Consider the following 15,440-nt stretch of genomic DNA (forward strand, 5'->3'; position numbering starts at 1 on the left):
TCAGCCCAAACATGGTGGCCTGAGGGCCGGGAGCTCACTCCGGCCTCTGCCCCACTTCACATGCCCCCCGCCCCCGCCCCCACCATTACAAGGTGTCCTTCCGGAGGAGACTACAGAGGTTGTTAGAGTTCTGGGTAGGGGGGAGGGCACGCTCATTATTTCCAGTGAGACAAGGATCTTCAGACCCCGCGATGGAAACCAGAGAACCGTTCGTTGAACGTCAGAAAACTGACAGCATCGTCAGTGTCCATCCAGCAAGCCCCGCAGGATGGACGAGGCCCTCCCGAATGTCTTCCCAGCCTCAGAACCCGCACCAGCACCTCGAGCAAGTGCGGAGCCCGCGTGGCCCTACTCGAGGAGCCCTGTCCCGCGGAGCCTCCGCTCTGGGCCCCGAATTGTAGCCCTGAGGCCCCACGGAGCAGGTCTGAGTCTGAGGATGTCCCTCAGGTACTCAGCGAGCTCGGTTCAGGCCTCCCCTGCTCTAGCAAGGGACACCCCCCTGCAGCCCGCCGGGGCAAACGCCGCGGGCTCTTCTGGATCCTTCTTCTCTGATCCGGTCCCAGCTTGTCTCCACGTTGAGAAGGGAGGTGCCCGGAACTGAAAAGGACGGCCGTCTGCATGCTCATCGGTCCTACAGAATGGAACCCAACTGCCGGGCTGTCGACAAGGAGCGGGACAGACAGACTCCAGCCATCATGAAGCTCCCGTCCTGGTAGAGGGGGCGGGGGATGAGGGGAAACGGTCGAGGACAACATCAGACAGTGACGCTCCGCAGAGCGGAAGCAGGTCCCACGACGAGGCATGACCAGAGGTCAGGTGGCCTCTGTGAGGGGCTGACATTCGTGCTGAGATCTGAGTGACAAGAACAGCTGAAGCGAAGTCCCCAGTGCAGCAGCAGACCCCCTTCTCTGCCGCCTTTCGGTAAGCCTCCCCCTGCCCCGCGTCTCTGCCCTCCTGTGCCACCCTGGCTCCTTGCTGGGGCAGCTCAGCAGCGCGGGGCCCGCCCGCCATGGTGGCACTGGGAAGGAGGTCCATTCTCAAAGAGAAAACTTCGAGAATTTCAATGACCTTCAGCAAAGTGAATGGCGTGGCAGTTCGGGGAGCCCATCCCCCTCCCCGCAGGGAAGCATTCTGGGTGGTGGAGGGCCCTTCTCCAGGGCCTGGGTCTGCTTCCAAGAAGAAAGAGCCGGGGTCCAAGAGACAGGCGGAGAAGGGGCCTGGAAGGGGGTGCTGTGCAGTGAACCCAGAGCTCTCCCCTGAGCCCACGGTGCCCGCTGCCCAGTGGTCGGCAAGGCCAGCCAGGTGCTGTGTGGCCCTGCTGAGATGGCCCGTGTTCCCATGGCAGGATCAGTCCCAAGGCCAATGTGGTGACAGCGCCCCCAGTGTCCCTGATGGGCAGTGCTGTGGGGTGGGCACTTACTTGACCACCAACACCGGTGCCTGGAATAATCCTGCTCTGCACGTGTTTGTTGACAGAAGAGGGAGAGGCGGAGGAGGAAGGACTCAGCGAGCCTCTTCCACACCCGTCCCCACAAGAGCGGGCCCCTTGAGTGCTCTCTCCCTCCTCGTGTCCTAGGGCAGGTGGCTGAAGTAGCCCGGAAGTCCCCTTCCCCACACCTGAGCAGCTGGAATGGAGGTAAGACCCTTTGGTGTGTGGGGGGGAGGGTTGCACAGGAAGCCCTGGGGTCACCTCTACCTCTTGACCCCCCCAGTCCCGGCCGGAGGGCGTTCGGAGCTCTCCTCCCTCCATTTCTGGACCAGGCCATCGGGCACCGGGCAGGCCCTGGGAGCCTTATGAGCCGCACACTCTGCCCTGTTGCCCTCGGAGGCTGAGGCTCTCTGGCTCCCTGCGGTTCTGAGAACTGAACGTGTTTTCCCCATCTGATGTGGCAAGAGGCCACTCGTGTCCAGCGGTAGCCGGCCCTCCGACCGCAACAAAAACAGGGGTAACCCCCTGGGTGGAGTGGACCGGGTGGGGCCCCCCTGAGAGCCAATGACTTCTCCCTCCTGACCCCCCCCCCCCATCAGCTCGGCTCAGCTCATCAAAGCGGCCTCCTCCCCCAGGTCCCTGGCTCCCTGCTCTGCTTCCTCCAGCATCTCGAAAGAACCTTCCCAGAGCACACATGGGACCGTGCACCTCCTCTGATTTAAAACCTCCCTTTGATCTTCTGGGGAAAAAACGGTGCACTCAGAACGCACAGATGATACTCCTTATCGAAAACAAGCTGTTCCGGGCACCACTGCCTTAGCAGAGAGCGTAACCGACTTGTCCAGGGTCACAGGGCTGGTGACTGCCTCCACTGGGATTTGAAAAGAATTCCAAACTCATGAGAGTCGAGGCCAGCTGTCACGGGGCCCCTCCAGCGTCTCCCCTGCCTCCCAGGGAGTGGGGATGCCCCAAAAGGCAGGGCGCGTCCCGCCATCATGCTTTGAGCCTCTGCCAAGAACGCTTTCTCACCTGTTGGAGGTTTCCCCACCTCCAGTACCCAGCACGAAGCCACCCCTCAGTGTCTCATGACCCTGGAATCCATCGACGACACACCTGCCTCCCACTGTCTTTGCATATGGTTGTTTCTGCCCACCTCTCGTCCCCCTCAGAGGGCAGAGGGTGGTGCGACATTTCCCTCCGTGTCCTCACAGACCCGCGATGAGGTGGTGCTCCAGGATGGGTGTCCCCACCGCCACCGCCGTCTCCACCGTGCTGTCACGACCACGAGGCTCTGGACGCGGGAGAGCACGCCTCCCCCCAGAGCACGGACAGCCCCCTCCCCAAGATTTGACTTCCCTCTGGGTCAGAGGTCAAGTAGGCAGAAAGGCAGCAGAAAGCCGAGTTGGGGAAGTGCCCGGCACCAGAGTCTCCGGGTGGCAGAGTGGGTCCTGGGGCTGGCAGGTCACCAAGCAGAGCACCATTTGTTCCCAAACAGAGTGACTCAGACCTGATTTGTGCCCCAGCACCTCCCACCGCAGGAACCCGTGACGACCAGTGCCTGCTTCCTGGGATTCCTGTGCACAGGCTGTGCCCGTCTGCCCCGTGGAGCAAAGGAGGGGTTGGGGGTGTGGGCACCTGGGGGTGTGGGTCATGGTTTCCAGGGACACCCTGGGGCAGTGCTCCTTACCCTTGGCTTCTCATTCTTGGCCACGCAAGCACCTGAGAGCGCAAAACAGGTGGTCAAGCCTGGGCCCCCGGACCGAGTTGGGGGTCAGAACATCAGGGGACCCACGTATGGCCTTTGTCAGCAGCTCTCTGGTGCTTCAGTCGTGTGGCTGAGACAGGAATCACTGGGCTCCAGGGGCGCCTGGATGGCATCTGACTCGATTTTCGCTCGGGTCATGATCTCACAGTTTGTGAGTTCAAGCCTCAAGTTGGGCTCCACTCTGACATCGTGGAGCCTGCTTGGGTTTCTCTCTCTCTCCCTCTCTCTCTCTGCCCCTCCCCCATCCCTCTCTCTCGCTGTCTCTCTCTCTGTCTCTCAAACAAATACATTAAAAAAATGAAATAAAATAAAAGGAATCACTGGGTCCCAGCGAAGGGCAGGCGCAGGCTGGAACGGTAGAGGTGAGATAGAAATCGGGTGCCAGTGCCCTGGGCGTGAGGACGGTCTGCAGCGGGGAAGAGGCGAGGGTGCCCCGAGGTGGTAAACAACTGCAGATGGGCAAGAAGGAGCTTGCAGAATGGGGCGCCTGGGCCCTTTCCCAGATACGGTAAAGCCAGAGAGAAGGGCGGGAGGAGCAGGGGAGCTGGCGTGCAGGCTGGGCGGTGGCTGGGAGGCAGGGGCAGGCCTGACTCCGGGGTGCGAGGCTGGGAGAGGCCGGCTCCCCTCCGGCTAGAGGGTCACCGAGCAGTCCCAGTGAGTGAGGGGTATGGCAGCCATACTGTGGACCCTCAAATCGGGTCTGGTTTACGGAGGAAATGGGACACGATGTCTTATCTAGATTTTTCCTGAGAATCTGGCCCACGGAGGCCCTGTGCCGGGGTGGCGGAGGGGATGTGCCCTGTGAAGAGCACTGATCTGAAACCCTATAAACTGGTACAATGGCATCGATGTCCCCGTCTGTCCTGTGACTCACAGGCCCTGGAAACTCCACATTTCTACACCGAGAGCAGGCGAACTTGCGGCCGTTAGGTTTTAGCGTCCACCCGGCTGGACCGAGGGACACCCAGATAGCTGATGAAACATTCTTTCTGGGTGTATGTGAGCGGGGTTGATGGGGGGACTGGGTCCAGCATGTGGCTCTCCCCAGTGGGGGTGGGGGCACCACCCAGTCCATCTAGGACCCAGATGGAACAAAAAGCCAGAGGAAGAGCGAATTCGATCTCTGTTCTTGAGCTGGGACACGCCTCTTCTCCCCACCTGAGACATGGGCGTTTCTCGTTCTCGCTTTCAGACTCAGAATTTATACCCGAGCCCCTCGATCCTCAGACCCTAAGACTCAGGCTGAATGACACGGCAGATGGCGGGACTTCCGGGCCGGTTCCTATAATAAATGTCCTCTTACGTATCTCTATGCGTCCCATCGGTTCTGTTCGTCCGGGGCAGCCTAATACAGGATCGTTGGAGTTTTAAGTCTACGCGCACTATTCTTGTGGTCCGCGGGGGACAGGGCATGAGCGAGGTGTCCTCTCTCTCAGGCACATCTCCAGTCTTTCCTTGTTGAGCAGACATTGCAGAGATCCCCTGTACTCCTGCGGGCATCTCTCAGGGGTAGAGGTGATGCCTCGTGGGGGAAGGAGCCCACTCGGTCACCCAGCATCTAGTGCGGGTGGGGGGAGGGTTTACACTAGATCAGCCAGAGCCCTGGAGTCCTGCGCTCAAGGAGTTGACAATCTCGTGTGAATGTTGATGAGTCTTATATTATTATTTGGGGTTCTGAGGAAGGAGACCAGGCCTCGTTCACAAGGCCTCGTAATACACGATGCACCTTGATGGGAATGGTATAAAGAGGGAGAGATTCATGCACTCCAAGGTGTGTATCTGCCTATCTGGAAAGCTTCCCGGAGGAGGAGGCATTTGATAGGGACCTTAAAAGAAAGGCCTGTCAGGAACAGATATAAACTAGGATTTTCAAAAATCCAGGGGCAATTCAGTGAAAAAAAATGTATTATTTAGTATATGGAAATTAAAATATGTTTGGACCAGAAGTTGAATAATTTGTCTGCAATCAATGTACTGATTAGTAAGATCTTGAAGGATTTGAGGGAAACTTTGCTTTAGTTCAGATTAGTTTTGTTTTCACCAAAGCTGTCTCTCCCCAGCTGGTTCCAGTAGACTTATTAGCTCAGTTCTGCTCGGCTAAATGTCAGTTTTGTGGATGAATCATGCTTCAGACACCGAGAGCCTGTATCAAATACTGCCTGAAACACACACAAAATATCCTCTTGACAGAGACAGTTAATACATCCGTGAGTTAACAGAAGTCCTAAAGCAACAGCCTATATTGAGATTCTATTAGAAGAGACTTAATTTAGGGGCGTCTGGGTGGCGCAGTCGGTTAAGCGTCCGACTTCAGCTCAGGTCACAATCTCGCGGTTCGTGAGTTCGAGCCCCGCGTCGGGCTCTGGGCTGACGGCTCAGAGCCTGGAGCCTGCTTCCGATTCTGTGTCTCCCTCTCTCTCTGCCCCTCCCCTGCTCACACTCTGTCTCTCTCTCTCTCTCAAAAATAAACGTCAAAAAATTTTTATTAAAAAAATTTACATATATAAAAAAAACAAGAATAAAAAACAGAGAACGGTCATCTTTATCAGATTGTGGTGTGAGGTTCAGGTGAGCTGACAAATAATTTCCCGAGCCAGAACACTGAACAAAGCTAAGACTTTAAACTGGATGAGAGAAACGCCAGAGAAATATTCAAAAAGCCGTCAGCCATCTCAGCCCATATGAATCTCTGCCATCCTCAGTGTTTTTACCAATAATTTTTTTTTTTTTTTTTTTTTTTTTTTTTAGTAAATTGGGAAATACCGGCAAGTTGGCCATTTGTGGAACCAGTCTTGGCAAACGGATTTTCACAGAAGTGGCTTTCAGAGAACTGAGTTTCCTGAAGTCACTGAGAACCCTGTGGGCTCTCGGGACGCTTCTTGCCTGCTTCCAGGTCTCCCTGGAGTTCTAGGCTGGGACGGGGCTGCTGCCTGAACCCCGGGGGTGTAACCGGACCCCACCCTCAAAGATCTTTCGGGAGATTGGCAGTCGACGCTCAAGTTGGTTCTGTGTCAGGTGCAACCGGGAAGTCCCTAAAACCCAGAGTGCCGGCTTCCAGAAGGTGCTCCCCTCCGTGGGTCCCCGCTGACCCTCTCCACCAGCCCTCCAGCCCCCAGGGGTCAGTCCTCCTCGGGGCCGCCTGGGTTTCTTCTCCGGTGGAAGAAGCTCTGGGTGGGGGGATAGATGAGACACTGCTGGTGGGGCGGCCCCCGGGGCCCTTGAGGTCGGGGCCACGGTCTGTCCCTCACCGGAGACCTGAAGAGTCCCTTCCTTTCCCAGACCCTCAGACTCCACGCTTGCTCTCCTGGGGCAACACATAAAGAGGGGTGCCCGCTGCTTTGTTCCCGCCTCGTGGTCCCATCGAGCCCTTTTCAGGAGCACCTAGCCCACCAGGGAACAGCCCCCTCTCCTAGCTCCCGGGGCTGCCCCTCTACGAGCTCCGGTCTTTCGAGGGCCGTGTGCTCTGTGTTCAGTATCGTGCACCGTAGACGTGCAGAGATCTGGGGAGGGGAAGAGCCAGCATCCCTGGAGCCACAGCCAGCGTGAGAAACACGACAGCACGGGCGCCTGGGGGGCCCCGGCCGTTAAGCGTCCGACTCTCGATTTCGGCTCAGGTCGTGATCTCACAGTTCGTGGGTTCAAGCCCCACGTCGGGCTCTGTGCTGACAGCTTGGAGCCTGGAGCCCTCTTCGGATTCTGTGTCTCCTTCTCTCTTTGCCCCTTTCCCGCTCATGCTGTCTCTCAAAAATGAATAAATGTTAAAAAAAAGAAAAGAAAAGAGATTTTACACTCCACCTGCACCAGCAGTGGGCTCTCAGACATTTGGGGCCATGGGGCAGTGAAATACCAAAATTAATTTGGGGCACCGATAGGACTTTTCGTTTGTCAGAGGAAGAACATGAAAAAAAACATCCCACAAAACTATCATCTGCCATCACAGTGGCTTTGTGGGAGAAAGGACATTTAACACCGAAAATACAGAAAGAGCATATTCTCAGAATGTTAAAAACTGAATACACTTAAGCTGGTCAAAAAAGGTCTTCATTTCTCTTGTTTCCATACAGAGCCTGGAAAACTTCATCTCGGACCAGCTTGGTATTTAGGAGTCACTAATTTAGAAACTCAGATTTCTGTGACCTATGTGTCTAAGGGGACGGGGACTTTCTGGAAGGAAGCACACCCAGCCTGACCTCGGGGAGAACCTCTGACTCCCCACCCCTGACCACACCAGGTCTGGCAGCTGTCTTGGCCCCACCTCCTTATCTCCACATCTTTACCTCCAGGAGATCCCAGCTTCCGTCATCTTGTTCCCCCCCACCCACCCGCCCCTCCCCCGCCTCCCTCAGAACCTGGGGGGGGGGGGACCTGAAACTCTTTCCCTGTCTCAGAGCCCCCAGCCCTTCGGCCAATTCCCAGCCCCCACCCAGGACCTCCCCTGCTGTGTCTGACACCTGCTGTGTTGGGGGGGCGGGGTCTGGGCCATACCTGGGGACTTGTTCTGCACACAGGACTGAGAAGGAGGCAGCAGCGTGTGAGAGTCACAGGAGACAGGAGTGATCCACTGAAGATGTCAAATGGGGGGAAAGAACAAAGAAAAGCATCATCTGGGCACCAGCCCCTCCCGTCCGGTGACCTGGCCCCGCCCCTCCCACTGGGGGACAAGCTGGACAGGCTCTGTCACTCACCCACCACCCACCCACCACCCACCACCCGTGCTGGAGTGAGGGGCAGGCGGTAAGGGCGGGCGCCTGTATGTTGCGATAACCCCCCAGGTAAGGCGGTTCTGACTGCCCCCTCGCCCCCGCCCCTGCCTGAGCCAGAGCCACAGAACTGCTGCAGCTGAGAGAAGATAAAGTCAGTCGTCACCAAAAACCAAAGAAAACCTCGTTTCATGGAGGAGAAAGGAGAAGCCCGCCGTTGAATGACGCCCAGAACGGCACGGCTGTGTGCAGACAGTGCCGGAAAACATCATGTGCTTCCCGAATCCTGAGCCCCCATGATCCTGACACCCCTGCTGCCCAGCCCCCCGACTTCATTCTTTTTTATTTTATTTTATTTTTTTAAGTTTATTTATTTTGAGACAGAGAGAGCATAAGTAGGGTAGGGGCAGAGAGAGAGGGGGAGAGAGAATTCCAAGCAGGATCCGGGCTGTCAGCACAGAGCCCGATGTGGGGCTCGAACTCACGAACCGTGAGATCGTGACCTGAGCCGAGATCAAGAGTTGGATGCTTATCCGACTGAGCCACCCAGGCGCCCCACCCAGATTTCATTCTGAGGCCACCCTGGTCCTGTTTCCTCACGTGCAGGGTGCCCTTGAATGAGCCATCTCTGAGGACCAGGACGAGGGAGCCGTGGGAACTCCAAGCTGAGGCGGGCAGCCTCCAGCAGGTCCGGGTGTGGGGACCACACGGCAAGGCCACGAAGCCCCGTTCGAATGGGGTTGGGGGACGGCAGAGGAGGACGGCTTCTCACGGGAGAGCGAGATGCCGTCAGCCAGGAAACCTCTTCCTCCCTGAGCCGGGCGCCCCAGGACCCGGCCGTCCACCCCCAGGACGCGGCCAGACCCTGGCCCCACCCCAGGTGCTGCCCCCGACACACAGTGTCCAGCCCGGAGCCTCTGGTCCTGCCCCGTGAGGCCCCTCGAGTGAGGTGGGTCTGATCCCCCGGTGTCCCCACCTTTGTTTTTTTCACCTGTAAGACCCTGCATCTCACGTGTAGGACACACACACACACACACACACATACACACACACTTCTTTTTTTTTTTTTATTTGAGCCTACAGAACAGTTGGCTAAATGCAAGGAGTGATGACTTTATGGTTTGTGGTGTAGACAGTGTTTCCATCCCAGGCTCCGGGCTCCAGCCTCCGGCCTCCGGTCCTGACCCAGAAGCTCAGGCAGACCCTTGAACCAAAGAAACGTGCCTCTTCTGTCCCCTCCCAGCCCTACACGGCCGCCCGCACCTGATGTCCTCCTGGGGCATGCGGGGGAGGCCAAGGCAGACCATCTGGCCCACCCAGGTCTGCTCCCCCACTAGGCCCGAGCGCAGGGCGTAGAGGCGCAGAAGAACCCCAGATGCCACCGCTCGGGGCCTTCGATTTTCCGGTTTCCAACCAGATGCGCAAGCACCGCTCTCAGAGTCCAATTGCTTTTATGTCAGCCATCACATTGCTCTGGGGTCCCTCACCGCAGCCCAGTGAGGCAGGGGGCCTCCCCGTTTCTCTACAGGAGCTGCTCCGAGGTCTCACCGGGCAGACGGGGCAGAACCCAGGCCCTCCCTCCAGTAGGTAATTTCCCACCCCCCACCCAGACTCCCCTTTACATCTGTGCCACGGAAGCGGGGGCCCCGAGAAGCCACGAGGACCAGAATCAGGCAGGAGATGGGCCCCGGGCCGGGCCTCACTTCTGAGAGAGGATGCGCACGAACTCCTCGTAGTTCACCTGCCCGTCCCGGTCCACGTCGGCGCCCTGGATCATGGCGTCCAGCTCCTCCTGGGAAGGATTCTCGCCCAGCTTGGCCATGGCCTGCTTGAGCTCGTTGACGCTGATGTGGCCGTCGCCGTCCAGGTCGAAGGCACGGAAGACTTCCCGCATCTCCGCCTCGCTGCCCGAGGACTTCATGATCTTGGCCATCTCTGCCAGGAACTCGTCGAAGCTGATGTGGCCGTCGCCATCGGTGTCCACCCGGGCGATGAGCTGCTTCAGCTCGGCTTCCGACGGGTTCTCGCCCAGGGCCTGCATCACGGCTCCCAGCTCCTGGACGTTGATCTTTCCATCCCCGTCCTCGTCAAACCTGGAGAAGGCCCCCTTGAACTCGGCCACCTGTTCTTCAGACAGCTGCTCTGCCATGTCACGTACACCTGTCACAGAGCTTCCCAGCCGGCTGCCACTTGGCTCAAAGGGCTCACGTCGGAGACGGGGACCGGCGGCTGGGACGGGAGGCTGTGTCTGTGTGAGGGCAGAGCTCCCGTGGCAGTCTTGCCATGGGATGGAACCCCCCTCCTTTTCTGCATTCGGGGCAAAGGGAGGAGGAAGGCTCTCCGCCCTCCCCATGTCCTTGGGCGAAATCCTCCTCCCAGGGAGGGACGCAGCAGCTGCAAACCAGAAAGGCCGGAATTTGGAGCGCAGGGCCCGCCCAGGAAAGCCTGGAGGGAACCAGCATGGGGGCCGTTGGAGGCCAGCCAGCCTCTGCTAGCCCCGATGGCAGACCTGCCACTCTAGAAGCTTCTCACCCAGCTGATTCTCGCAGAGACCATGGCTGGGGAGGGAAGGGGAGCCTCCCTCGGTGGACACAGCAGGTCCCGGAGGAGTGGGGGACTGTCTGGCATTTCTATTCTCTTCTTGGAACTGTTGTCAGCTCTGGCCTGACAGGACGCCCTGGTGGAGGCAGATGGGTGGCAGAAGCCAGTGGAATTCTACCAGGGCGGAACCCTGGGCATCATGAAGCTCCCAGGCCACGGAAGATGCGCCTAGGTGCCCGCAGCTTCGAGACAGCAAGAGGCCCGCGTGCGTGCAGAGCGTGATGCGTACGTGCCAACTGTCTATCACGTGGTTGTCCCAAGTGTGATTTCGGGGGTGAGGAAAGGTCTTCCTGTTCCCCCCGGAATACCTCTCCTCCGGCCCCGTGATTCCTCTGATCCCATTCCACTGTTAGGTTCAAGCTTCTCTATGAGGACACGGGGGAGGCATGGGGGGTCTGCTCCGTTCACGGGTGTCCCGCCAGAGAGCCTCGCCGTGCAGCACGGGATCCAGAGCGGGCCGGCCCCTGCAGACGCTAGGGACAGAGGGGTGTGGAAAGGGGTGGCCAAGACTGTGAACGTGGCCTAGCTCGAGGGTTTACTAAGGGTCAGCCCTAAGCACAAAACCCAGTCTGGAAACTTCCCCGGTCCACAGTCTCCTCTGTCTTCTGGAAGGATGTCATCTCTGCCCACTGCTCTGAGTAGCAGATTTTAGACCAAGAGCTCAGCCCTTGGGGACTCTCCCCGGGTCCCTAGCAAGTGACGCCCAAGGCCCTCAAGGGGACATTTGCACCAGAGTCTCCGCGGTGTCTTTCTCAAGCAAATGTCCTCTTGGTCCCTACAGACTCCCAGATCCTCACCCGCCTGTGCCTTTGTGTGTGACCCACCAACTCCTTCCCTCTCCTGAGAAACTGTATACACCCCAGCCGTCTCCGGTTCAGCCCATCAGACAGACCGCGGCGTCTCTCCTCCCCAGAGGGCAGCCGGGCAGACGCGTCCCTGGGCACGGCACAGCGCACCCCGAGCCAGGGACCCAGATGTGGAGAGACACATAAAGGGAAGGTTCCAGTTGTCCAACTTCTTGCATAAAGACGTCTTGAGGGGGGTGCCTGGGCGGCTCCGTCGGTTGAGCGTCCGGCTTCGGCTCAGGTCACGATCTCACGGTCTGTGGGTTCGAGCCGCACGTCGGGCTCTGTGCTGACAGCTCGGAGCCTGGAACTTGCTTTGGATTCTGCGTCTCCCTCTCTCTCTGCCCCTCCCCGCTCATGGTCTGTCTCTCTCTCTCAAAAATAAATAAACATTATAAAGACGTCTTGAGGAAGTATTGCTGTTTCATCTTCGTGCTGGAATAGTACAGAGACCTCGATAAATATTGAGCAATCAGTTTCTCAGTGAAACCCACAACCAGTATTGGGTGGAGAATGTGGTCCCCCTGGGGCACTGGCACAGGAAGCTACCACATGTCAGAAGTGACAAGGGACGGGCGGGGCTCCTGACAACAAGGATGTCCTTTTAAGAATATTTGAAGATATAAATCTACAGTTTACACTTTATTTTCTTCTTACCTGATTAGCAGGGCTTGTGATTAAAAATCCAAGATGGTTAACATTTTCTTATTTCCCCCTTGGTATTCAATGATGCGTCGTAACGAGGGAGGAGCTTTTCAGACGCTATCAGGAGATGAAGCTCTTGGTTCTGGCTCCCTTGCTGATTTGGGAACTTAACTTGGGTCTCGGTATCTACATCTACAAAATAGGATAATACGTCCACCGTCTATGATCGGGGCGCTTAGGATCAAAGATCAAAGTATCTTTGATCATCAGGAAGTGTAATTATTCTATGATGAGCCCCATCTTCGGTAGCAAAGCTGGTTTGTGTTTGATGTGAACCGACACGCAAGAGAAGGAGGACCTCTCTCTCAATTTTGTCGTTACACCCTTCTGATAGCACTGATAAACTCGCCTGCCGGGAGGGTAGAGTCACGTCACGCAGTCCCAGATTCTGACATTAGTCAGCTTTTGGACATCAGCCTTCACCACACAGCTCTACACAGTGCAGACAGACGCTTGTATTTAGAAAGACCATCTAGTGAGTGACCTCATGGGACCGGAAGGTGATAATTATTCGTTGTCGCTCACTGCGCCCATGCACAGATGGAGTCTCAGGTGATAGAGTCCAATGCCCAAGGCCACCCAGAAATTGAGGAGAGAGCCACCCTTCTGGTAAGTCCCTCCCCACCCTTGCTTGGCCTGCCATTTTGGACCCTGCTTCCTCTCTAACACGGTGTGTTCTCTTCTCGGAGCAGGAATCCATATGGAAGTCACTCCTTTACCCCTTCCCCTCGGCCTCCTGCCTAAGCAGGTGAGCGGTCGGTCAGCCTCATGGGACCGGCATCAGGGATCGCTGCTCCCCAGTGACCAACTCCACAGACCGTCCGACAGCTGAACTCAGTGCTGGGAAAAGGGGGGGAACGCGGCACGTGTCGCCAAAGCCTCATCCGGCTTGGTCCGGCCCCTTTCTTCCTCCAGATCCCGGCCCAGCTCTTTGGAAGGAGCACGAAGGAACTAGAGATGCCTCACATCCATGGGTGTCTCCTTACGGGGCTGCACCTCTTGCCGGGTTCCCAGTGTGATGGGACGAGGGCGTCCATCCGGGAATGAGCCCGAGGCTGGGAGACTGGCACCTGCTGCGGGCCCCCCCGCGGAGCCCCGGGGCACATACGAAGCGTGCACAGGAAGACAAGTGAGAAGACCTCCACGTCAGCCCGCGTGGCCTCCCATTCCCCGCCGCCCCCACCCCCACTGGGTGTGAGGGAGACAAGAGAGGCTGCCTGCCTGAGTGGAGGACCTACGTCTGCTGAGAAGGAGCCCCTGGGACCAAGCACAACAGAGAGGCGGAGAGGATGTGGACCGTCAGCACAGAGACCCAGGGGTTCCTGGACAAAACCTCGGGCCCGTGGCCGTCGCCGGTTGGAGGTCAGCTCTCCCACCCAGACTCATTCCCTCTCCTGCCCCTGTCAGTTTACCTCCTGGCCCTGCTGCCGGGGATGTTGGGACTTCCCCCAGTGATAGTGGCTGAGGTTCTGGAGTCCCCGAGGGCGTCCCTATGGGCAACAGGCCCCCGCGGCCCAGGGGAGGGGGATCCCCCTCTGGGGGGACACCCCTCTGTGAGTGTGAGTGTGTGTGTGTGTGTGTGTATGAGTGTGGGTGTTGGGCACAGGGGTGTGGTCTGGCTGTCCTCCTTCCAGGCCTTCAGACTGATGGCTGCAGCCAGCCTGGCTGCCCCAGGGACAGAACACACTCTGTGGGCTCTGTGGGCCGGGTCTGGTGACAAACGAGTAAGACCGGTTTAGGACCTGGCTCCTCTGACTTGCTGGAACCCACGTGTCCCTCCCCCACTCAGCACCCCCACACCCTGCCTGCAACTCCTGCGTGGGGATCACCCTGTGCCCACGTGAGCACATCTGCACATGTTGCTCCTGGAGCCCGCCCTCCATCGGGCCACCACTGTGAGCCATGTGCTGCCTTCACCGAATGTGCCCCCCCCCACCAGCCGAGTCCCTGCTGTGTCCCCAACCCTAAACACAAGTCACGTTCCCCCACAGAGCAGCGCAGCGGGTGTTTCCATCCCTGGCCTTGGAACCAGGAAGCTGTGGGTGTCGTCCAGTCACAGGTGGTGCAGCCTGGGGCAGGTGACTTCACCGCAGAGGAGATAACACACACCTGCCTTATCAGGGCTGAGAGTGCGGGCCATTGCTGTCACCCCCTCCCCCGTGGGCCCAGAGCCAGCCCTCCGCCTGGGGCAGCTTCGGGCTCGTTTTCCTCCAGGCACCTTCTCGCAGGTCCAAGGACAAACATCCCTGAAGCGGAGCGGGTGGCTATTCTAAGTTCTCAGATGGTCTCGGGCCGAGTTAAACACCTGACCCCACTGATGCTGGGGACCGCGTCTCCTCTTGCTCCCTGCTTCCGCTCCTAGCGCCGCAGAGCAGGTGCTCCGGGCGTCGAGTGAACTTCCATTGGACAGGAAAATGGTCACATGTTGAAGGCGCAGAAGTTGGAGATCATCTTTCCGGTTTAGATCCTTGTCCGAGCAAAGCTGTGATTCTTGGGCCACCAACGTGTCATGGAAAAGGGCAGAGGCCCTGCTGTCATGGGACTGTGTTAAAAAAGCAGGGTCTGGGGCGCCTGGGTGGCTCAGTCAGTTGAGCATCCAACTTCGGCTCAGGTCACGATCTCACGGTTCATGGGTTTGAGCCCCACGTCAGGCTTTGTGCTGACAGCTCAGAGCCTGGAGCCTGCTTCCGATTCTGTGTCTCCCTCTCTCTGCCCCTCCCCTGCTCACACTCTGTCTCTCTCTCTCAAAAATAAATAAACATTAAAAAAAAAAAAAAAAGAGCAGGGTCTGTGTCTGCCCTGCGTTCAACACAGCGACCTGGCAGGGGCTGTGGGTAGTCGGTGCCCACAGTTTGCCTAGACTTGCCGGGCACCTGGCAAGGGCCGTCCTTCCCCCTCCTCTTGGTCAACGACACACCCGGGAGCTTGGCAGGACGCAGATCTCTCTGCATGCGCTGTCCGCACACGTATGCAGCCCCAGTGACAATGGCACTCTAGCTACCCGGCACTTTCTGCAAGAAGGGCTTTGAGTACGGTATGTTTCCGGAGTCCTGAAATGGAGGCTTTCAAACACCGAGCATTTTAACTGTGGTGGGAACCTTTCCAAGGCGAGTCATATGTTGCATTTCCCATCGCTCGGAACAAGGGAGGAGGACCGTGCTTCCCATAGTTAGAGATGGTCTTGTCATCGTGTGCCACTGCCCACAGGGACGTGAGCAGGTGCGTGGGCCAGGCGCTAGTTTGTCTGGACTTGCTGTAATTCCTCTGGCTGGCCAGTCCCACCTCCTGTCTGTAGTCAACTGTTATATTTCCGTGGGTCCCAGGCTTCGTTTCACAGCGATTACTGATATAACTTAACGCAGAGCCAAAGTTTGCCAGGGGGAAAAAAAAGTTAA

General features: G+C 57.8%; 1 protein-coding gene across 1 annotated transcript; it reads right to left on the bottom strand.

Moving 5' to 3' along the window:
• Positions 1-8,991: 8,991 nt before the first annotated feature.
• On the bottom strand, positions 8,992-10,300 carry LOC102963939 (calmodulin-like). Its single transcript, XM_015537140.2, has one exon. It carries the CDS (start codon positions 10,245-10,247, stop codon positions 9,594-9,596), a length of 654 nt encoding a protein of 217 aa, XP_015392626.1. The 5' UTR covers positions 10,248-10,300; the 3' UTR covers positions 8,992-9,593.
• Positions 10,301-15,440: the final 5,140 nt, after the last annotated feature.

The sequence above is a fragment of the Panthera tigris genome, chromosome B4, assembly GCF_018350195.1.
Source record: "Panthera tigris isolate Pti1 chromosome B4, P.tigris_Pti1_mat1.1, whole genome shotgun sequence".
Classification (NCBI taxonomy): Eukaryota; Metazoa; Chordata; class Mammalia; order Carnivora; family Felidae; genus Panthera; species Panthera tigris.

Bases quoted from the DNA above. Each gene is read 5' to 3' on its own strand.
- LOC102963939 (XM_015537140.2), bottom strand. From the start codon at position 10,247: ATGGGGAGGGCGGAGAGCCTTCCTCCTCCCTTTGCCCCGAATGCAGAA.